At 38.8% G+C, this 25116-nt stretch overlaps 2 protein-coding genes across 4 annotated transcripts in view; one reads left to right on the top strand and one right to left on the bottom strand.

The window, feature by feature from the left end:
* Nucleotides 1–22091, bottom strand: part of IFTAP (intraflagellar transport associated protein) — a 59579-nt gene extending 37488 nt beyond the window's left edge. The window contains exons 1-3 of one of the 3 annotated variants that reach the window (XM_067749365.1): nucleotides 21959–22082; nucleotides 18292–18366; nucleotides 5224–5378 (exon numbers count right to left, since the gene is read on the bottom strand). In XM_067749365.1, the coding sequence (XP_067605466.1) occupies nucleotides 5224–5365 (142 nt within the window). In that variant the 5' untranslated portion in view covers nucleotides 5366–5378; nucleotides 18292–18366; nucleotides 21959–22082. Of the gene's footprint in view, nucleotides 1–5223; nucleotides 5379–18291; nucleotides 18367–21837 lie in introns of all 3 variants that reach the window. The other 2 variants (XM_067749362.1, XM_067749364.1) reach the window with 2 other exon arrangements.
* Nucleotides 22092–22434: 343 nt separating this feature from the next.
* Nucleotides 22435–24018, top strand: RAG2 (recombination activating 2). The gene has a single exon (XM_067751759.1). The coding sequence runs from the start codon at nucleotides 22435–22437 to the stop codon at nucleotides 24016–24018; it is 1584 nt and encodes a 527-aa protein (XP_067607860.1).
* Nucleotides 24019–25116: the final 1098 nt, after the last annotated feature.

Here is a 25116-nt window from a genome sequence, read left to right on the forward strand (position 1 = left end):
TTCCCTAATCCTCTGTCAGTCACCTGTTACCAAGTACTGTCACTCTCACTTGCATCGGCCCTATCTCCTTTCCATTTCCTCCTCCACGGCCCTAGTGGAGTCTGTTGCAACCATATATGCATTTCTGCTCAGCCTCCTAGCTAAGCTAGTCTCCCTTACTCTAGTTGCTTCTCTCCTTTTTTGCCTCTATTTTTCAAAATCCCTTGCAGTGTGCGTGTGTGTGTGTGTGTGTGTGTGTGTGTGTTGAAATTCTACTATGGTTCCCAGTTAGCTAGTATATCAAATCCAAACTCGGGGCATCATGACATCGGGGCATCCTTTGGTGGGCTCTTCCTACTGTGCCTAGCCATTAAATGTGTATGTTCTTTAGGGTTTGGTCTGAGGCCCTCCTATCTGTGTTTCTGACATCCTTCATTCTCTTATTTTCTTTTTGTTTCATTTATTCAACAAATATTTATTAAGCATTGATTTATTCTACATTACCAAACACTGCTTTAGACACTAGAATAATAATGGTGAACAAAACCCCCAAGCAATCAGCCATCATGGAGCTTACACTCTGGAGAAGTACGGAGTGTAAGTGTTTTGGGGTAGCACATCCATTCCTATGGCTCACATTATCCACGTGCCAGTGAATCCCAGACCTTGAGAACTGCCCGATGCCGTATGGAAGGCAGAAAAGCAAAATGGTTCCGGGTACGGGCTCTGGAGCCACGATGATTAGGCCCATAATCCAATGTCATCACTAACTAGTTACATGACCTTAGGCAATTCTGTTAGGGCTGCCATAACAAAATAACACAGACCAGGTGGCTGAAACAACACAAATGTATTTTCCCACACTTCTGGAGGCTAGAAGTCTGAGATCAAGGCGTAGGCAGGTCTGGTTTCTCCTGAGGCCCCTCACCTTAGCTTGCAAATGGCTGCCTTCTCACTGTGTCCTCCTGTGGTGTTTTCTCTGTGGACAGGCATCCCTGGTGTTTCTTCTTATGAGGACACCAGTCATACTGAATTAGGACCCCACCTTTATGACCTCATTTAATCTTAATTACCTCTTAAAAGGCTCTGTCTCCAAATACAGTTGCCTTACTGGTTAGGGCTGCAACAGATAAATTTTGAAGGGACACAATTTAGTCCATAACAGCAATTTACTTAACCATAAGCCTTGGTTTTCTCATCTGTAAGTTAAGAATAATAAAAATAAAAATGTAAAAAAGAAATTCACTAGGTAATTACGAAGGTTGAGATGACCCAGGTAAAGTGCTAAGCATAATACCTAGTACTTAACAAATGTTAGCTGCTTATCAATAAGAGAAGGTCAAACTCTCTCATGAGTATTAAGATTATTAAAACCTAAGAAAAACTGAAACCTATTCAGAGGTTTTGAAACTAAGAGTTTGGCACAATCAAAGACTAGACCACCACCAGATTATAAAGCCACAGGCCTAGCCGTTTGTCCAGAACATTCAGACACACAATGTTCTACCTAAGGGGGAATTTAATTCAAATATTAACAAGTGTGAAGGGAGAAAGGGAGATTGAGATGACAGGATTTTTTCTTTTCAAATATATGTTGAAAGAACAATAAAATGCTAAAAGCACGAAGTATTGAAAGTGAAATGAGAACAGCATAAAGAAAACAAGAAACAAAATTACACATCAAAATCAGAAACAAGATCTTTGATCTCGACATAAGAAAATAGGTTAAAGTAGATAAATATGGCAGTTGAGTAAAAAGCTATTATTATGGGGTAATATAGAAACAGGTAAATCTGGATTCTAGGGAATCTGGATCCTAGGTATTTTAAGAATGAAATACGAAGTCCTATTTAAGAGTTAATCATAAAATCACAGTAGATTCATTTCAATTTCCAAAGCATTTTAAGCTGAAGTTGGTAAAATTGGCAACCTTAATGGAAATTAATCATTTTACCTGAAGCACAAAATCATAACAATAATGGTGTGTGTGTATGTGTACGTGTGTGTATGTGTGTGTGTGAGACTATGAGTGCTTGAGAACACAAACTATATCTTAATTGTTTTTGAATCCTTAGCATCTAAAACAAGAAACTCAGATCATAACAAGACACAGAGGATTACTGAATGAATGAATGAATGAATGCATTAACAGAAAATCAAGTATAATTATTTATATCTGTGTTTTTGTAACCTAAAAAAAGATGGAAACATAACAGATAAGGAGGAAGAAGCATTTTTCCTTTAGACAAATAGTCCAGTATAAATTAATTATATTCACAAAGAAACTGAAATACCAAAGATTGAAAGTCAGCCTCTTATCATTATCCACAATAATGTCAAAAATATAATGTCTTCACTGATAATGAACAAAACCAAAACCTGCATGCTGATTTTCTAATACAAATCTTAAACTAAGTCTTACTTTCTTGAACTGATGACACTAATTGAGAATTCAATTATAAATGTCTGCTTAAAACTAATAAGTAATATGTCTCTTTAAACATTTTGACAAAACACTGGAATCATCATCAACTATGCACTGTGATTATTAAAACCAGAGCTGCTTTTTAAAAAAACTGCAAGAGCTTCCCTGGTGGCGCAGTGGTTGAGAGTCCGCCTGCAGATGCAGGGGACACGGGTTCGTGCCCTGGTCCGGGAAGATCCCATATGCCGCGGAGCGGCTGGGCCCGTGAGCCATGGCCGCTGAGCCTGCGCGTCCGGAGCCTGTGCTCCGCAATGGGAGAGGCCACAACAGTGAGAGGCCTGCGTACTGGAAAAAAGAAAAAAAGAAACAAAAAACTGCAAAACATGGTCAACATAAATGTACTACAGTTACAGTTATGGTACAATATTAACAGTTTCCAACTGTTTTCCAAGCATCTGAAGCAGTAATGTGAATTTCTTCAATAAGGCTATAGTTTAATTTTTTCCAGGGAAATATTTTTAATAGGATTACTGACCCCTTTAACACTCTTGGAAAGAAAATGAATCCCATAAACATTCTGGCATATAACTATTATAAAAATAAATAGAACAATCAGTGGAAATGGTAATGTACTTGAGATACTAAACTTACTAAAGAAATGTACATAAGTATATGTGGTGATAGCCAGTTTAACACAGAAAAGATTCCACTTCATATCAGCAAAACAACCAAATACACTAAGACAAATGAAGGGCTGGAAAGAAGGAGAAATCTTTGAAGAAACAGCTTTCATGTCTTCCGTCAAACAGAACTAACAGACAGAACACACTGACTGATCAATTCTGCTGGCTATCATTCAACTCTTAGGCTTGACCCTAAGTACTATTTGGCTTTTCAGAAGGTATTTAAATGTTTCTGGGGGAAAAAAGGACACTTACTGATTTAAGACATATTTTTCCACTCACAAATCTTTGTTGTAGGAGGAATTTTTTCAGGTCATTAGTTTATAATGTGAACTGGCGCCTAGGGACATTTTGAAAGGGAAAAAACTAGTGTGCTTGGAGATGCAGTTTATATGACTTGTGTCATCATTTATTTCAGCTCAGTTTGGGGCCTAAAACTGAACTCAAAATGAAGTCACCACATCTGCAACAGTTTCTCTCGGCATGGAATGAGCATACAGAAAATTGAAAAAAGAATTAGACCCCTTATCCCAAAAACAAAAACAGCATAACCTCCTTAGAATATCCAAGTCCTTGCAAGGAGTTCTTAGTCTTTCAGAGTACAAAAATAAAGTCCGCCTTACAAATAAATTTCCGAAATAATCTGGATTATCAAAATGCCACTGGCACACCGAAATGCATTAGTTCTGCCAGTTTTATCCTTGCTTCCACACCCTACCCCAGCCATTCATACTGCCATGCTTGGCTCTGGAAAACATGGAACTAAATCATTAGGCTCAGAGAAAGCAAGCATCTTCCTAAATCCATGTGCATAGACCAAAAGATGATTTGGCCATTATCAAGATTAATTTGATCCACATATCATGTCAAAATAGATCATTCACAGCCCAAGTTAACAAGAATTTCCTAAATTTTCTGTTTCCCTTAAGTGTAAACAAAATAGATAATGATATTCCCACTACCTGGCACAATAAAAGAATCAGGTTGGAATCACTCTTCCTTTTCTTCATTAGAACTACCCTTCTTTTACATTTCTTAAGGACACATGAACTATAACTTCAAATCATAAAGTCAGGTATCCTGAGACTGTCATGACCAGATGCACACTGGACTCCGCTTAAGAGCTGAGTCAACAGTCTCCCGAATGTGGATCCCATGATCCCATGATCCCATGATCCCAAGGTTGAGAGCAAGAACTCAATGCCTACAGGAGCCACTTAAGTGAGGGAAGCAGGCAGGGTATACACAGGTTTTTCGAGTGTGTGAGAGCCAGAGAGTGTGTCAAACGAGGGAGGTCACATGGCAAGGGCTCCTGAACTCCAGCTGATATTGCCATCAGGGAAATAAGAGGTAACCGACCTTCTCACTTAATCAGAAAAAAAAAAGCAAATCAAGATCTTTATGTAAAATTTCCAACTTATAACTGTTGGCTCAATAAAACAACAATACTGCATGAGGCAACCAAACACATCACAAGAAACACACAGCACAGGTTTGGCCTTTAGGGTTTTAGTTATCACTCCGGTCTAAAAGGTTGTTTCCATTCTACAGAAAACATAGCATCATCATCATCACAACAACAACAACAACAATAAAATAATACCTAGCCTTCATTAAGCATGTATGTGCTAGCCACTATGCTAACAGTTTTACATGGATTATCTCAAATAACCTTCATCAACCTTTAAGGTACTATTATTATCCCCTCTTTACTCAGTGACCTCCCCCCAAGGCAGAAAGTGGCTATGGCAGAATCCAAAAGTGTGCAGTGTAACTCCACACCCTACACTATGCTAGATTGCTTCCATGTTTTCAATATGCTTTTAAAAACCTCCACTTTTTTGCACTTGTGTTTCTTCAAAAATAAAACGAAGGGATTACTACTAAATGATTTCTCAAGTCCTCTTTAGTTCTCAAATTCAATGGCTCTGACTCCATAATACAACTCCTGATTGGATAAAAATGTTAGTATTTACATGCATCAGTTGCAAACGCCCTGATGAGAATCACCTGATCAAAGAGATAGAATGAATGAATGCTCATTCAATAGTCTTTCTGAAAAAGACAGCAAAGACATAAAACTATAATAAAATTCATTGTCTCAACTGCTATAGAAAGTTTACTTCTCCATTTTACCTTTTGAAAGATGAGTGAAAGTGCTCAGAAATTCTTCATATGTTTGCTCGTGACAATTCACAAACTTGTCCAAGACTTCTTCAATGTGCCGATCTTCATCCATCACCTCCAATTCTGGTATCCGGCAGGCATTCCTATTCATGAAGCCACTTTCTCTGTAAGACAAAGAAAAACATGAGCTACAGAGAGCTGTGCGGTACCAGCCTCTCCTAAAAATACTCCAGATGTGTAGGTAGAAGAATTCCAAGGCCCTAAAAGGACAAGTCAAGACAGTTAGTAGAGCAATAAACCCTAGTTCAAGAGACCAGAGTTTTATTCCTATCTCAACTGCTAAACTGTTAACTATCACAATTTTATTTTTGCTTCAGTTCCTCATTTCCATCTTCTTAATTCACAGGAATATAACCACAGTTACACAATCAGAAACCCAAAATCTTTCAAGGTAAGGTGAACTTCAAAGAATATGTCAAACAACCACCCTTCCAATGACAACAATAGTGGCTAACATTTATTAGTTCCTTTTGAGCACGTGTTAGGTAACAGGTGCTGTTCCGAGCACTTCATAACAATTCTAGCTCAGATCACAGAGCCAGTAGGCAGAAGTGTCAGTTCTAGAAGTGTGATCCTAGAACCCATGCCCTTAAGTACTTCACTATGTTTCTCTAATCATTGCATGACACACACATACCCCTCCATACTATTGTACTATTGCTGCCGAACAGCTGACTTGTCTGTGCTCTAACACATCCAGACACTGGGAACTCTGAATGTTCCAAAGAAGCCTTTGGACAGCTCTATTAAAGCCTCCTTCTAAGACTGAGCCTAAATCTGTCTCCCTGTACCCTACCCCAACTGGTCCTGAGTCCCTGGATGGGACTGAATAATTTCAATCCTTTTTATCCGTGATATCCTTTCAAATATTTGAACAAGCCTATACTGTCCTTTCTCAATCTTCTCATTTCATTCACTTCATTTCTTTTTCAAAATCCAGTTCAGAATTCAGTTTCTCTTTGAAAGCTTTAGCTTCCCATCTCCCATCATCACAGGAAGAGCAAATCATAATTTCTGTGCTGCCTGTTTATAAGCGGTGTCTACTGTTCCACTTATCACATTGTATTGTAAATAGTTGTATACATTTCTGTGTCCTCTGTTAGACTTAGAGCCCGTGAAAGGCAGGGTCCATGTCTTTTCATAGCTCAGGAGGTGGCATAGAGCTGGCAGTCCATCAGTCTTAAGCTAAAATTATGCATTTGAGCAGGTACTATAGTCAGATATTGCTAGAAGCTGGCAAAAGACTCAACTAAACCTGCCCAATACTATATCTGTACCTTGTATGACATGGCTTTGGGTCCTTTCACCCTTTTGATCAATCTACCTGGAAAAGATTTCACAGTGCCTGCATCCCTTTAAAATATGCCATCCAGAAATGAAGACAAGACTCCAGGTATGGTCTGGAGACACTAAGATTTGACTAACTCTCACGTTCCAAATGTTACACTCCTGCTTTATACCTGAAGATCACGTTCACATGCTAGTGCCGCTTCACATGGTCAGCTCATTCATTGACTGCTTCGCTAACTAAATGCTTGTCAGCTAAGACACAACACCTCAATCCCTGCGGAGTTTGAACTTTGTTTTTGGTTGTGATATTTCATCTTGTTAAATTCCATTCATTCTGTGTGAAATATGATTCTTACACAGCTTTGAGAAAAAATGACTATCTACACAAAGCAGAAGAATAATGACAGCCTAAGCACCCAGTGTAATTCATGGGGGATAATAAAAAGATGGGGTTCTCTGATACTGTATAGACACCATATTCTTCTATTTTTCCAAAACAAGGGTGAAAATCTGGTGTCTGTTATTAACTTTATTTGGTATTTACCAAAAAGCTCAGAAAAAAAAATAATAAAACAAAAATGTATTCATAAGATGATACCCAAAGTCACCTAGTGGCAAGACCTGACCTGAATTAATATGAAAGTGTTTATGACTTTTATTTATTCTGTTTAAATAGTATAACTATTCATATCCTGAAAAAATACTAATGGGCTTGCTTTTGAGGTGCTTTCCTGATCTCACTGGAGATTTTCTGTAATACGTGGCATTTGCCCTGATTACCTTTCTAAACTCCAAAAACTTCTGAATTCTGAAAGACATCTGACCCCAACGGTTTTAAACTGGAATTGTGAAGCTACAAGAACCTCCCAAGATTGCTATGAGGATTAGATGAATATACATGGGGCCTCAAGAAATGTTAGCTGTGATGATGATGATGATGATGATGATAATGGATCACTCTTAGTACTCTGTCCTTTGTCTACATGAAGACATGTTCTGACTGTGACCCCTTTGACTTTGAAGGTACTAATATTACCCAAAGATCAATCAAGAGAATTCGTGATGCATTACAACCCTAGATAAAACATGGTATTGTAGAAGTCCAAGTGAAAATAAAAAGTGTAGCTATGTGCCAACCCAAAGTGAAAGAAACTGTTTCAAGCTATTTGTACCTGAAAATTAGATATAGGAAAAAGCACCAGTTATAGTGTATGCAAATTTACCTATAATACTGCCAGGCTTCAGTAACCCATAGTTTAATATATTATGCTTTCAGTTGCTAAATAATAAATAATGATAAATTCAAAGGTGGCTATTATTTTACTATCAGTAGGACATGTACTTAATTACAAACACTTCTGCTCTTCCAGAAGTGCATCCCAGCAAGATTCCAACACTGTACTATATCAATCTCTTTCTCAAGGCTTCTCAGGTAATCTACTTCTACAGGCAAAATATCAAACAGAAGCAGCCAGGTTGTATTTTATATTGCTGTAAATGCCTTCTCGTGGATGCTTTAAGGGTGATAATAGAAATTCCTTTGAACTTCCTTTGCAATTCTCAAATTGGTGTATTTTGAGTATTTAGCCTTAACACATCTCAGCTTTACTAAAAGGCAAACAATCAACAGGCTGTACACAGCACAAATTCAAAATCTTTCAATGCCTTTAATTTTTTTCATGTGGTTACCAGAATACAGGAGAGGTTATGTTTTTACTGACTTTTTAAAGACTTTTGGAAAATCCAGTTTTACAAGCTGTCATTGTTTAGAGAGTTTAGAAGATACCCACCTTCAAATTTAGAACTTTCCTTATCTATAAAAATATAAATAACCTCGTTAAAAGTCCCCAGAGACTGACAGAGCAGATAATCATTTACCAGACAGTCAAGTGGTTTATGCAAATCCTAGTGGTTTTCTAGAAGGAAGCAATGCTTTTTCAGTTACCGTTCACATTAGTTTGTGTTTTTACCATAAAGTACTTTTCTAAAACAGAAAAAGGAAGAGAGACACACACATGCTTGGACAACAGGATTCTTTGTTTTGGTTTGGTGTTTTGTTTTAAGGCTTAAAGCTCCACATAAAAGACCCAGAGCATATTGTGATGATAACTAAAACTAAATGTATAACAACGCCCACTGGTAAATCAGAAGTAACACTTTCACAGTCACAGCACCCAGAAGAACCACTGGGAGGATGTATTGCTCTGCTTTGACTACTGAATTTCACAGGGAGACCACAAGCTTCCTTAGGAACATGGCTCTCTTCTTACTGAGTCACTGGGAGCTAGCAAGAAAGTCACATAACCTTCCTGGAGTCCCCTTTCTTACTAACAAACAACGAAACTAAAGACCACTCAAGCTGGTTAGTGTCACCTGCTCTCTGAAAGGACATGTAACTAGATGAGGCTGGTACTGAACCCAAGTTTGACTGCTCACTGCTGGAAAGACCAATACTTGAGAGACAAGTGTTGGTGAAAACGGAAAAGTTGCTTTATTCAGGAGCTGATGCCATGGCTATAATTCCCCACTGTCAACCCTTCATTCCACTGCTAGGGAATAGCAGGGACGTCTGTCTTTTGTAACTTTTTCTAGTAGAGAGCAAAAGCAATGGTTGCAACATTGTATTATGTACTCAGAGCCTCCATGATGGTTTAGGAGTTTCAGTTTTTAATTGATCCTGGCGTGTCATCAAGTTCAGGTCCACTTGGGGCCAGCTGGTTGAACCCACAGGACATTATCTCCGACAGTCTGGGGTCATAAATCAAGGCACTGGTTTAACATAACAATCATGAAAAAAATTAAGTTGGGCTTGTACTTCCTTTGTTTGTAAATTCCCTCATTTCCCTAGTTAGTAGCTGTTTGAATCTGCTCTTTGGAACTCAGGGAAGATCTAGGAGACTAGAGCCTTTTTACAAACAAGAGGCAGGCAGAGGACATGGGGTGGGGAGGGGGGTGTCTGTCCCAGGAAGGTCCCTGTAAAGGGTACCTGCTCCTTTACAGACATTATTATAAAATTCGGTATGTGGAATTATCACCATCGCTGTAGCATATCTTTGATGCTTATCTTCACATCCCTGCTTCATGAGACTTAGCTAAACAAAACACAACTGTCAGAGACGAGCGTGATAAGCCTTAAGAAACAAGTCACCCTGAGCTAGCGTCCCCTCTCAAAGTACATAACCTGCTTTCTAACAGCACAGAAAGGTGTAAGTCTGCAAAAAGGTTTGTTTGTGTTTTTTTAAATTGTGAGGTTTACCACTGATGCTTGAAAGTAATAAATAATAACACATTTTTAAAGAGTTGTGCAGGGGCTATCAAAGCCCACATTCTCAAATTCTCATAGTTCTTCTTCATAAGAAGCTCCTGCTGTGTGAAACGTAAAATGGGATATTTTAAAAAGAATTCATCTAGCCTGAGGAATGAAACCATCAACCTTGAGACTTCAAAGGCTAGGTCTCCTTTCATACTTTGGAAAATGGACAAATCTCAAAAGACCAAATTATACTGTACGGGTATAGATTTATTGACATGATAGAAGAAACTTGGTGTGAACTGATGGCTTCTGCCTTGACCGAACAACTATTTTGCATCCTATAATACTTTTTATGTCGTTTAGATCATATTAAGGAGTACAAAATCCAAGGACAGAAATTGCCAAAGATTCTCAGAGTTGAGAGAAGTCTAAAGGTCATCTAGTCCAATCACAGAGAACAAATAAAGGAATCTGGTAAAGAAAATGTAAGTGAGGTTTTTGTCAACTAATGACTCTACTGATGAGCAGTATTATGTGGTTCTCGTATCATAAACAGTAATGAGATGTTCTTGATTATGACTTTTAAGGCATACATGAAGTCATCAGGAACTTAAACAAAAAGCGGCAATCTCACCCTGGCTGGATGTATCCATGCGTCTGACTACAAGCACATTCTGTACCCCAATAACATACAAAACATCTTGAGACAAAGCACACACACACACACACACACACACACACACACACACATATGCATATATACCATTGTTTTAGACATCTACCAGTAGGAACAAGAAAACAAAGGAAAAGAGGAAGGCATAAATACAAAACACCTTACAAAACAGAAAAGGATCTAAACTCCTTTACAGTTTATCAGGATGAGATAAAGGCATACATTCTAGCATCTAAGAATACACAGCATTCCAATTTATAAGCTTCTCCCAACAAGCCTTTTTTAATACGTTAAAAAGCATGGAATTCTCCATTATCACCGAAAAAGTTGACAGTATAAGCCTCTGGACTTCCATATAAACTCCCCTAGGTACAAGCCTCTGCAGTGAATATTATGGAAAGCATTTGTGGGAGGCAGGAGAGGCTTAGGGCTGAACATTGATTACAAAGCTTTAGAAGACAGAAGTTGTGTATTGTCATCTGTGCAGAGGTCTCAGAAGTACGCATGTCTTTGTTTTACTCTTTCCTTGACAAAAGATCTCACCTTAAGGAAAAGAGAAAGACACCCAGTAAAAGTTTACCAAGAAATGTTGGAACTCAGGCATGTTGATTGTTTTCCTCTTGCAGAAAGCTCTGGAGGATGGGAATAATACTGATCTATAAAATTACATGTTTAAACAGAAACTTTCCTCTTGAAAAATTTGCTTCCCCCCTTTCCTGATCATCCATCCAAAGTTACTGCAATGGGGTTTCTTGAGGCTATAATTCATTAAGCCCTGTTGTTCATCAGCAGACTGTATAAAATCAATTTTATTTCCCCAAAATATACTCTTCCTCCAAGCTGTTTAAGCCAACCCAGAAACGTCTGCATTGACTCACTGAGGCAGGTCAACTATTAGACTGTTTTCAACTACACAGTTATTAATTCCATTAAACAAAAATGCAAACAGTTAAGCATTCAGAACTGCCTCTCCCTGCTCACTCCCTATTGTTTTTTTAAAAAGCAAATTACCTGTGGACATGGAAGCTGAAGGATATACCCATAAGACAAATTTCAGAAAATCCATTGTTTTTGAAAGCAGAAAGATACCTTTTCACTAACATTTTTTGTTTCTGAATTTGCTTTTTTGAAAAATTTAAGAGTCGTGTAATCACAAGTCAATACCCTACCTTCACCCCCTAACAAAACTCCTACAAACATATTAACTGACCTCTAGACTAATACATTTTATCAAGAAAAATGTACAATACACATATTTCAATCTTATTCAAAACTGATCTCCTAGCCTCAGAAATGTGATCAACTACCTCAGTGAGTTACAGACAGTAACAGTGAGTTTTTCAGTGCACATTTTTTCAAGGCCCCTGATAAAGCTGTGAATCCATAAGGCAGTAGAGTTTCTAAGTTAACTTTAGAGCTCTATAATCACGCAATAAGATTTCAATCATAAAAGATTTATTAGCTCAATTGTAATTCCACCTTCCCGTGGGACGCAATTGCCCATTATTGCTCATTTTACCTGTACTGCATAACTACTGTGGCACAAAGGCATCTACTCTCAATTAAAAGCATCCCTTTTTCTCCAGCTCGGGAGCCTGTCGGCCACATGCACAGTGCACAGCACTTTCACAAAACCAGAAAGCCTGCTTTAAAGCAACACCTGCACAGTTAGTTAGGAGCAGGTGTAGACCAACTAAACTAAATCAACTCTGCTTTTAGGAATTCATTTCCAAGTGTTTTGAAATGCCAGATCTTGCAAATAAAGCTGACCTTTTCATCTGACGTTATCTTAAAAGAAATAAGATTTTAAAATATATTTCTCAGCTATTTTTGATTCTAAATTCCTATGACCATGGAGTAATAAATGGGCCTTAAGAAGTAATACAGTGCTTCCCTAGCTTCCAATTTCTCTCAGCATTTTATTTGCAATTTTGCCTTGATGTACACCACATAACATACACACACACCAACATAAAAACAATTTCTTTTTGCCATCATGGTTTCTATACTCAAAGGTAGAAATTAACATACACAAATTCCCTCCTTCTCTAAGAATAAAAATTTTAAGTGCATTTTCTTTCTAGTACAACATTGTAAAACACCTCTGAAATTTTGCTCTATTTTATTTTACAACTAAGTGTCCACCTTACATCACGGAACATTCTGGTCAGGTGGCTGTATTTAATTCATTACTTTAAATAAAAAATGACAAGTCACTTGTCACATTCTTCTCTTGACAACCCATCATACTAACTGTAGATTGCTTCCTTCTATACATTTCCTTTTCCTTCCTCTTTTCTCCTCTTGGCTAGTTTCAATTGTGGCTTCTATCATGGGATTCATTCAACAAGCCAAACATCTCCCTTTCCCACACTATTTACATTATTTCCTGAAAAATCAGCCACTTATTAAAGAAGTAAAAATTGTCTATGCCTTTTTTTTTTTTTTGGTACGCAGGCCTCTCCCGTTGCGGAGTACAGGCTGTGGACGCGCAGGCTCAGCGGCCATGGCTCACGGGCCCCACCACTCCGCGGCATGTGGGATCTTCCCGGACCAGGGCACGAACCCGTGTCCCCTGCATCGGCAGGCGGACTCTCAACCACTGCGCCACCAGGGAAGCCCTGTCTATGCCTATTTGAATGCTATGAAAAGCTGCCACTGACCTCATTTCAAACACTTGCTAACCCATTGAGCAACAATGTCATTTAAGTTTTTTCTCCATTTATATGATGGGGATGGAAATGCTTGAGAGGTCACTGCACTTCTTAAGAAACACTGTCATGAGTTCACAAAACTGTGCTCCTCCCCTGCCCTCCTCCACCCACTATGTACACACACCCCTGCAGCTATGTTACCCTTTCAAGTTATTTAACTTTTCTAGCCTTAAGCAGTTTGAATGTAGGTATAAGGGGACTGGACTTGAAGCTGTCTTCCACCTCTGACGTTCTATTTTTCTCCAATTATGCTTCCTTTTCATTCAATTACTATGTCAGTATATCCCATTACTAAGTTTTTTATCTCCTCTGTGGAATAAAACTTATTCTACTCTGTAATGACACTGACTTGTATTCTTTAATTGTCCATAGTCTTTGGATTTAAGGCACAAGAAATCCATATATTTCGGTAGGAATTTGGCTCTGCCCCTATAACTGTGATTTCTTGGTGAACTTTTAAGAAAGGGTGAGCATAGGAAGAATGTAAAACATGTTTATCCTCAATCAAAAAGTTGCTTCATCCTGCTATCATGCATGTTTCTTAAGGGCAAGAGCTGAGTCTGTGATTTTTTTTCCTAATTCTCCGCATGACTCTATACATAGTGGATACTCAATAAATATTGTTCATGACTTCACATTTAGTTTCTATGCTGAGGACTCTGGTAGACGGGGGGCTCTGAAGGAGCTCACTGCGAGTCTAATGCTCTCTTAATGTGTGGCAAGGGCTCAGGGTTTAAAAATCCATTTCCAAATATGTTGGTAATTTCCAGTCTCTTTAGGAGACAACTAACCCATTTAGCAAAAAACTGCCTGTTTTCTGGTGTTAGTAGAATTCAAAGGCTAAAACACTTACCTAAACCTACCCCTGGTTTCTAGGTTGCATTTCTTACTTTATATTTACTGTGGAGCTGTCACTGATGTTGGAATTTCAAGTGCCAGGATCATTATACACCATAAACAGGTTAGAGAAATAACCCAGTACTCGTTTGCAGACAAAGAAAAAAAAGTCATCATGGAAGTAACAGAAGAGATGATGACACTTTTTTAAGGCATGGACCAACATTCCAAATGCCAAGAATCAGCCAAACAACTGAGCTACTTGTCAGTTTTTTAAAAGTCAACCCTGAAAATATATCTTAAAATTTGGCAAAAAATGAAAACCTTCACTTACACAAATATATTTATGGCACCATCATCATTACACAAGATCTACTGAGTACACTCTTTAAAACAGTTTATATCCATTAATCCTCCCAGTAAGGCAGGTATCGTCCCTGTTTTAGAGATAAGGAAATTGAAGGTCAAAAAGACCATTCAGCTAGTAAGTGGCAGAACTAAGACCCAACTCCAAATCTGTCTACCTCTGATCCCTGCATTCTATCATCTAAGCCACATAGAACCTGATTAAATGACCAACAATACTGAATGGTCAGATATATTTACTTAATGGAATTTTAGGCAACTATTAAAAATTTTGGAAATAAAATATACATTTCATAGTATATATGAAATAATGTTACATTAAAAAGATAAAACAAAATTTAAATACATTCTTATCATAACTAAGTAAAAATATGTATACATTTGGAAAAAAATTAGAATAGAGCACAAAGAAATGAAAAGTTTTATGGTCGGGAAATGGGCTTAATAAATGGTATATATTTTTCTTGATGTAACTGTTTTTAATGAATTGTTTAAAATTAGGTCAGCTACAGTAATCAAGACAGTGTGGTATCGGTGAAAGAATATACAAATACATCAATGGAACAGAATAGAGAACCCAGAAATAGACCCACATAAGTATAGCTAACCGATCTTTGACCAAGGAGCAAAGGCAATACAATGGAGCAAAGACAGTCTTTTCAACAAAGGGTTCTGGAACAACTAGACATCCACATGCAAAAACAGGAATCTAGACACAGACTTTATACCCTTCACAAGAATTAACTCAGAGTGGATCACAGACGTAAGTGTTAACAACAAAAATTATAAAACTCCTAGAAGATAACATAGAAGAAAACCTAGATGACCTTGGGTATGGCAATGACGTTTTAGATATAACAGTAAAGGCACGATCCATGAAGGAAATAATTGATAAGCTGAACTTCATAAAAATTAAAAACTTATACTCTCCAAAAGACACTAACAGGACTTCCCTGGTGGCACAGTGGTTAAGAATCCACCTGCCAATTCAGGGGACACGGGTTCGATCCCTGGTCCGGGAAGATCCCACATGCCACAGAGCAACTAAGCCCGTGCACCACAACTCCTAAGCCTGTGCTCTAAAGCCCATGAGCCACAACTACTGAAGCCCACGTGCGACAACTACTGAAGCCCGTGAGCTCTAGGGCCCACGTGCTGCAACTACTGAGGCTGTGTGCTGCAACTACTGAAGCCTGCGCACCTAGAGCCCGTGCTCCACAACAAGAGAAACCACCACAAAAAGAAGCCCGCTGCAACAGAGAAGCCCCCGCTCACCGCAACTAGAGAAAGCCCGTGCACAGCAATGAAGACCCAACGCAGCCGAATAAATAAATAAATAAAACTATAAAAAAATAAAATAACAAAAGACACTGACAAGAGAATGAAAAGAAAAGCCACATGATAGCAGAGAATACTTGCAAAAGACACATCTGGTAAAGAACCGTTATCCAAAATATACATAGAACTCTTAAAATACAATAATAAGAAGACAAACAACTTGATTAAAAAATGGACCAAACGCCTTACTAGACACCTCACTAAAGAAGACATAGAGATGACAAATAAGCAAATGAAAAGATGCTCCGCATCATATGTCATGAGGAAAATGAAAATTAAAACAAGATAACTACTACACACCTATTAGAATGGCCAAAATCCAGAACACTGACAACACCAACTGCTGGCTAGGATGTACGGCAACATGAACTCTCATTCATTGGTGGTGGTTATGCAAAATCATACGGCCACTTTGGAAGACAGTCTGGAGGTTTCTAACACAACTAAACATACTCTTACCATATGAATTATCAGTAGTGCTCCTTGGTATTTACCCAAAGGAGCTGAAAACTTATGTCCACACAAAAACCTGCACATGGATGTTTACAGCAGCTTTATTCATAATTGCCAAAACCTGAAAGCAACCAAGATGTCCTTCAGTAGGAAAATACAATAGATAAACTGTGGAATATCCAGACAATGGAATATTATTCAGAGCTAAAAAGAAATAAGCTATCGAGTCATAAAAAGACTAGGAGGAAACTTAAATGTATATTAATAAGTGAAAGAAGCCAATCTGAAAACTATATGACATTCTGGAGTATGCAAAACTATGGAAACAGTAAAAAGATCAGTGGTTACCATGGATTGAGGGGAGGGAGCAACAAATAGGTGGTGCACAGAAAATTTTTAGGGCAGTGAAATTATTCTGCATGATACTATAATAGTAGATACACGCCATTATACATTTGTCCAAAGCCATCGAATGTACAACACCAAGAGTGAATGTTAATGTAACTTTGGGTGATAATAGTGTGTCAATGTAGGTTCATCGATTGCAACAAATGTACCTCTGGTGGGAGATGTTGGTAATGAGGGAGGCTATGAGTGAGTGGGGGGCATGAGGTATATGGGAACCCTCTGTACCTTCCACACAATTTTACTGCAAACCTAAAACTGCTCTAAAAACTTAGGTCCATTAAAAAAAATTAAGTCAGCTTTTTCATCTGTTCTCAACCTTTTGGTTTATTCTTCCTTTGATTATGAAACTTTGGAGTGGGAATGGGGAGGCTACTATCATAGTTTTTAAGACCACTGTGGAATATTTCCCTTGGCTAAGCACTTCAAAGACTTTATCTCATCTAGTCTTTTTGCAACAATCTTTTGACGTAAATATTTCTATCCCCATTTCAGAGGTGGGGAAAAAGAGGCTCAAGGATTAAGATGACTCCACCTGGAAAACGGCAAAGCTGGCAGAGAAAACCAGGTCAGCTTGACTCTAAAGCCCATTTTCTTAATCATTCCACTATACAATGTTACACAGCAGTTCCCTGACACAAAGTTGGTGGTAGGCCTCCCATAATCAGAACTCCTTCTGAGCCTTGCATTAAAGAAAATGAGACCACTGAGGAGCAATTCACAGTCAAAATAACTGATATTCGTATTAGTAGTCTCTGCTTTAGTAAAAATAATTTCCCATTCGAATCATACAGTATTTTTAAAATAATGTTAATTATTTAAACATTAAATATTAGTATTTAAATAATAAACATTATTATTAATGTTTATTAATTATATAAACATTATATTATTAATGTTTATTAAGTGTTTAAATAATAAACACTTAATAAACATATTAAACATTCTAAAATGTTTTTAATATATCAGGATTTTACGAGTTTTTTGTGGTTTTTTTGGTCTTTACAGATAATAGATTATGTTTCCATTGTTCACCAGTAAGGAAACAGTTAAATCTTGAGGGTACACCCTGGTTGGATATCTCCCTTAACCATCTAAAGAAAAAAAAAAAGGTCACAGTCAGTTACTCCCGTTAGATCAGTGTTCACTGGAACATCTGTAGGCACACATACATACTCTCTTTACTGTCATCCTTCTGCAGGCCACAGTCAGCGTGAGCAGTCAGTGAATCTTCCCCAAGCGCTGACATTTAATACCTGGTTTAGCGGCAAAGATTCAGAGAGGGGTGAGCTGCGCCCCTGGCCTTCAGGTAGGTCCAATAACTTCATTTCTACCAGAGCTAAAATATGGGAGCCTACGTTTGTCAACTTTAAGGGAAAGATGCCCCCCTTCAGCAGTATGTTAGTTCCAGGTGGACTGGGTGTCCAGATGGGGAAGGGATGATGTAGAATTTGGAGAGAGAGGGGCTTTCTGGTCTCAGGCTGCTGCAAGGATTTTATTTCTGTGGCATCAGTGTTGAAATTTTAATCTTAGTGCATAAATGCTTCTCTGGCATAAGTGTCAGAAGGAAGACCTAATCCTGGTTTTACTGCCAGCAAAAAAGTCAAACACTGTATGCCTCAAACCTGATTAACCATGCAAGAGAGTGTTAGTTCGTACACGAAAAGACTGCAGTTACACGAGGTTACCTGCTCTTTTGGAGCAATCAGGAAAACGGGCAACACTGATCAGCAAGATTTAATGCTTCCGAGTACAGTAGCTTCCTTTGGAAGGAAAAGAGTGTCAGTTCAGACACAGGAAACTACAAACCCAGACCTTACATCATTAGCCCTTTTTTGATTCTCAACTATGCCCTCGCTTCACAGTGAATAAATGAAAATCTCCCTGCTGAGGAATGTTAGCATGGGGTTGGGAGACTTGTATAAATTTATTGGTCCTATATTTCTGACCTTTAAAAAGAATCTTTGATGTGTTGACTTTGAAACTTCTTTCGGTCACAGAACAGTGTCTTTTTTTTCCAAATCTGCCTGTGTTTATCTGGCCTATTTAAAGAAAACCACTTCAGTAGATTTAGTTCTAGTGTCACCTTTTAAAAACCAAGATGTGATGAATAGAGTCATAGTAAAACCATGGAAAATATACTATAGTCTATTCCTGTAAAGACATACTTAAGTTAGTAAAGCAAAATTGCAAAATAAACAAGTATGGCAAAATAATGTGAAAACACTTTCAATGTTCTTGTTCATTCTTTAAATACATAAGTCATCTGCCCATAGTTTAAAATGAATAATCTAAAAATTAAATACACAGATTCTTGAACTGTGTTACAAGAAGAGGTAATTCATCTTAACAGTAATCAACTTTACCACTATTTTTAGGGCCCTGAAATTATGAGGTGAGCCAAATAGCAGGGCACCAAAGGGAGAACAGGTCAGAAATCTTTGGGGACCCAAAATAAGCTACAAAAAGGGGTAGTATTCCTTATGTCTTGCCCAAGAAAATATTTCTGTTTAATCTACAATAACAGTGTTTTCACTTATGAGAAGCCAAAATCCCTATGAACTTTAAAATGAAGCCAATGGGCTACAATGAAAACATTTTATTTTTAATTTTCCATTTAAAAGCAAGTGTTCTTATTGTATGGTCACCCCTTGGAATCTGGGACCCATTACCTCTGTAGAGCTTGCTTTCTATCCCAATAACAGTCTTCACAGGTGTTTACAACAAGCAGGCTTTGGTGCTCCCTCAGCCCAAACGTGAGCAACTCTCTAAAAATCATCACACATCATGCTGAGTGTAATCGCGTATGGTTTTCCTTTACCAAACTGAGCGCCAAGAATACTTCCTTTCAGTTCCCATGGAGAGCATTTTCTTAGTTGCACAGATGCCTTCTCTCATGTATACCTGGATAGGCCACGAGTAAATAAAACACTTGCCCAGGTTATTTCATAAGCAAGGCAAGTTGCTGAACCTACAAACCACCATGGTCTGAGGAAGAAAAAGGCTTGCTTTCATAACCTTAGTAATAATCCTTCTCATTCACCAGTTCCTCACTTGGTTTAATAACCCACAGATGATTATTAAAATATCACACCTTGAGGAGTCTCCCAAGTAAGCTAAACATAAGTAGAAGAGAATAATTAGCAATTAATTACACCTGATCTTCAAGGCAAACAGCCCCACCAAGATTTCATTAGACTGACCATAAACTCCACACGGTCCAAAGAACCTTTGCAAGGGGAATAAAAATAAATTACAGCATCAATTAACATTTCTTCAATACTTATTATGTGCCAGCATATATGATCACATATGTGCTATGTGATTTACATGTGTCACCCCATTTATTCTCAAAAATAACTCAATGAATAGGTACTAATATTATCCCCATTTTGCAGATAAAAAAAGAGATAAAAAACTTGCCCAAAATAGTTACACAGCAAATAACTTTTAGAGCCCAAATTTGGACTCAGACATTCCAACTTCAGAGTCTGCATATTTAATGAGGGGTTAGAGAAAGGGTAACAAGAAGAATGAAATATTTCCTGTTATTTAAACTGAACCTACCACCAACTCCTCTGTTGTATATGTTTATCTAATTCTCACTAGTCTAAAAAATTATCAGTCTACACCCACTCACCAGATTCCCAGATCCTAAAGCCCTCCTACTCATCTCCAACATTATAAACATCATCTGCCATGACTGGCAGGTAACTGTGCATTAACAACCTCACTTTTTATAAGTTCAAGCATAATCGTCACAGCTATGACCTACAGTGTATAAAGCCCTGTCCTAAGTGCTTTGCATGTATTAACTTACTAATCACAACTTACATCAACCTGTAAGGTAGGTAAAATTATTATTTCATTTTACAGATGAGGAAACTGAGACACAAAGAGGTTAAATTACTTGCCCAAGGTCACACAGTAAGTGACAGAGCCAGGATTTGAATCCAGCCAGTCAGCCTTCAGAGCCCATACTCTTAGACACTGTTTTATACTGTTTTTGAAGCATATTAACAATTTACTCTTAAAAGTCAAGGAATCTGTGCTATTTTGTTTCCTTTAATATTTAGTGCCTGGGACCTCACTCTGCAAACAGGGCGTGCATTTCCCATTAAGGCTCCTGACATCTCTCCAAGGTAAGTAATAATTTTTCTAAAACTTAAAATTTATCGGTCTTCCCTGGTGTCGCAGTGGTTGAGAGTCCGCCTGCCGATGCAGGGGACACGGGTTCGTGCCCCGGTCAGGGAAGATCCCACACGCCGCGGAGCGGCTGGGCCCGTGAGCCATGGCCGCTGAGCCTGCGCGTCCGGAGCCAGTGCTCCGCAGCGGGAGAGGCCACAACAGTGAGAGGCCCGCGTACCGCAAAAAAAAAAAAAAAATTAAAATTTATCAAGCTTACTCCATCTAGTAAATACCTGTTTTAAAAAATCATACAAATATTACATTCTGAATAATTCTGGCACCTCTTTGCTTAATGCCTGCTTACAACAGAATTACTAATTACTTCCAAAGTTCTGGGGCTGGAAAGAGAGATCTGAAATAACAGCCACTAACTCTATTTTCTTATCCAAAAAGAGGGAGGAGTGGGGGCTAGGGGAGGAAGGGAGAAGGAGAGGTGTTTAGGAAACTTCTCTGCATCCCTAAAAGAACTCTAAAAATCGGAGGAAGAGCAGCTGAGAAAACAAATGGCCTTTGGCGTGGTACCCGCTAAAGTCTCATTACTGTGTCTCCATGACTAAATACAGGAGTGGTAAAAAACCATTATCAGGTAAATTCTCCCCTGCACCCCAGGTAATCTTTCGGTTCCGCAAAATAGTCATAGCTTTTTATTCTCTGTGCCCCCGTCACACCCCCGCCCCATTAAGCTAAGGAGGCCCGGGGGTGCAATTTTTTTTTTTTTTTTTTTTTTGCGGTACGCGGGCCTCTCACTGTTGCGGCCTCTCCCGTTGCGGAGCACAGGCTACGGACGCGCTAGCTCAGCGGCCGTGGCTCACGGGCCCAGCCGCTCCGCGGCATGTGGAATCCTCCCGGACCGGGGCACGAACCCGCGTGCCCTGAATCGGCAGGCGGACTCTCAACCACTGCGCCACCAGGGAAGCCCGGGGGTGCAATTTTGACTCGAGCTCCAAAGAAGTCCGTGAGGACACCTGGGCCGGGAGTCTCTTCGGGCTGCGGTTTCCAGGCAACCCCGCTCTAGCCACAAGCAGCCCTGCTTCCTACTGGGTCACCTGTTAATAAGAGTCCCCAGGAGACGCTCCAACAACACCCGGGCGGGGGTAGCCTGACGCCGCTCCCGGTGCCGCAGCTTTCCCGTAACCTAGATGTTGGGTCTGCGTCAGCCATTCTCACCTCTTCTTCCCTAGTTTTACGTCTTGGCTCCCATCTAGTCACTTCGCATTTTTGGCGTCTCTATTCAGACAGACTCCTCTCGCGGAGCCACAGAGACAAACTATCGTAGCCACGCATCCCATAGAGAACGGATTTCTGGGAAATGTAGTTCTTTCTGCTGGCAAGCGGCGAATCTTTAAGGGAAAAGGACTACAATTCCCAGAAGTCTAAGGGACGCTAGTCCATGTCTAAAACGGGTCCCAGCTTCTTGAATGGTATTAAGCTGGAAGGTTCTGTTTCTCTTTGCTTACCTAGCTGCGTGAATTTTTGCTATTTTGCGAATTCAGGCCACTACGAGCTTGTGGGACAGCTCTTTTCTTAAAATGCATCTTACGTGTGAGGGGATCTAAACACAGTGATTTTATATGAAGGGATGTAGTAAGGCAAAAAAATTTTGTAATTCTTTCAGGTAAAAGATCTATCCACGATCAGAAAATATGTCACTACAAATGGTAACAGTCGATAATAACATAGCCTTAATTCAACCAGGCTTCTCATTAATGAATTTTGATGGGCAAGTTTTCTTCTTTGGCCAAAAAGGCTGGCCCAAAAGGTCCTGCCCCACTGGAGTTTTCCATTTTGATATAAAGCATAACCATCTCAAACTGAAGCCTGCAGTTTTCTCTAAGGACTCCTGTTACCTTCCTCCTCTTCGTTACCCAGCCACTTGCACATTCAAAGGCAACTTAGAGTCTGAAAAGCATCAGTACATCATCCATGGAGGGAAAACACCAAACAATGAGCTTTCAGATAAGATCTATATCATGTCTGTTGTTTGCAAGAACAACAAAAAAGTTACTTTTCGCTGCACAGAGAAAGACTTGGTAGGAGATGTTCCTGAAGGCAGGTATGGTCATTCCATTGATGTGGTGTATAGTCGCGGAAAAAGTGTGGGTGTTCTCTTTGGAGGACGGTCATACATACCTTCCGCCCAAAGAACCACAGAAAAATGGAACAGTGTAGCTGACTGCCTGCCCCATGTTTTCTTGGTGGATTTTGAATTTGGGTGCTCTACATCATACATTCTTCCAGAACTTCAGGATGGGCTATCTTTTCACGTCTCCATTGCCAGAAATGATACCATTTATATTTTAGGAGGCCATTCACTTGCCAATAACATCCGCCCTGCCAACCTATACAGAATAAGGGTTGATCTCCCTCTGGGTAGCCCAGCTGTGAATTGCACAGTCATGCCAGGAGGAATCTCTGTCTCCAGTGCAATCCTGACTCAAATAAGCAATGATGAATTTGTTATCGTTGGTGGCTATCAGCTTGAAAATCAAAAAAGAATGGTCTGCAACATCATCTCTTTTGAGGACAACAAGATGGAAATTCGTGAGATGGAAACCCCAGATTGGACCCCAGATATTAAGCACAGCAAGATATGGTTTGGAAGCAACATGGGAAATGGAACTGTTTTCCTCGGCATACCAGGAGACAATAAACAGGTTGTTTCAGAAGCATTCTATTTCTATACGTTGAAATGTGCTGAAGACGATGTGAATGAAGATCAGAAAACATTCACAAATAGTCAGACATCAACAGAAGACCCAGGGGACTCCACTCCCTTTGAAGACTCAGAAGAATTTTGTTTCAGTGCAGAAGCAAATAGTTTTGATGGTGATGATGAATTTGACACCTATAATGAAGATGATGAGGAAGATGAGTCTGAAACGGGCTATTGGATTACATGCTGCCCTACCTGTGATGTGGATATCAACACTTGGGTACCATTTTATTCAACTGAGCTCAACAAACCTGCCATGATTTACTGCTCTCATGGAGATGGGCATTGGGTCCATGCCCAGTGTATGGATCTGGCAGAAAGCACACTCATCCATCTGTCAGAAGGAAGCAACAAATATTATTGCAACGAGCATGTGGAGATAGCAAGAGCACTGCAAACCCCCAAAAGAGTTCTACCCTTAAAAAAGCCTCCACTGAAATCCCTCCACAAAAAGGGTTCTGGGAAAATTATTACTCCTGCCAAGAAATCCTTTCTTAGAAGGTTGTTTGATTAGTTCAACAAGAGCCTTTCAGATTCAAGTGCATCAAATTTTTAAACCTATTTTAAAGAATCATAACAATGATAAAATTTATATTCCTAGTTTTGTTTATTGAAAATGTCTAATGTTTTCTTTTAGTTATATGAATGAAGTGCCAGGGAAAAGTGCTTATAATACAATTCTAACTACAGTCATTGTATTTAGACCTATACAGGACCTATAACCTATATTTTGAAAATATTTTACTCAGTTATCTTAATGAGAATTTATGATCTGAATTTTTTATTCAAGGGATCTTAAACACAGAAGCAGTAATAATAATCAAGCTATGCTTATATCCCTTATAGGACTTTTGATAACAAATAATCCATAGAGCAGTTAAAACAAATTTAACTAGTAAAGAAACTAACACTCAAAGAAATTAAATAAATTATTTTGTGAACTATAGCAATTTGGTAGTTGACCAAAAATTAAGACTGAATCACCTGTATCCCACACAAATGTTCTTTGTACACCTCTAAGATGGCCACTTGACTATGCCCATGTACAGAAAACGCTATGAGGAGCTAGGTAGGTAGGTAGGTAGATAGATAGATAGATAGGAAGAAATAAATAATCTCCATTGACATGAAGGAAGAGAAAAAGAATCTACATCGTTTGTTACATTTTATCAAACTATCCACATGCACTTTCTTCAAAGGACCCCCCCCCCCCATCATATGGTCCACAGATGATGAACCAGAGCTAGGCACTTGAACCAATTCTTTGAGAGATTTAATGAAAACTGCAGTCCACTGCTTCTTAGCTCTCCGAAACAGGGCACTAAGAAAGAACCACCAGATAAATCTCATGGAGAGGTTATTTCCCCAAGTAATATTGATTACTCACCCAAATAATAAAAGTTTAGAGAATTTGATAAAGTTAATAGGTAGATGATTTTTAAAGAGAAAAAAGAAATGTGTGTGTGTTTATGAGTCTAGTTAATATGTGGAGTTTGCTGCCAATGAAAATTATAAAATCAGTGAGCTTGCTAAGTTTCAATTAGATACTTGCTAGAATTGAAATTAAAAGGACTGTTAATTTTGAGGCTTCGCATTATCAATTGATAATTAG

This window comes from Pseudorca crassidens, chromosome 9, assembly GCF_039906515.1.
Source record: "Pseudorca crassidens isolate mPseCra1 chromosome 9, mPseCra1.hap1, whole genome shotgun sequence".
NCBI classification, from domain to species: Eukaryota; Metazoa; Chordata; class Mammalia; order Artiodactyla; family Delphinidae; genus Pseudorca; species Pseudorca crassidens.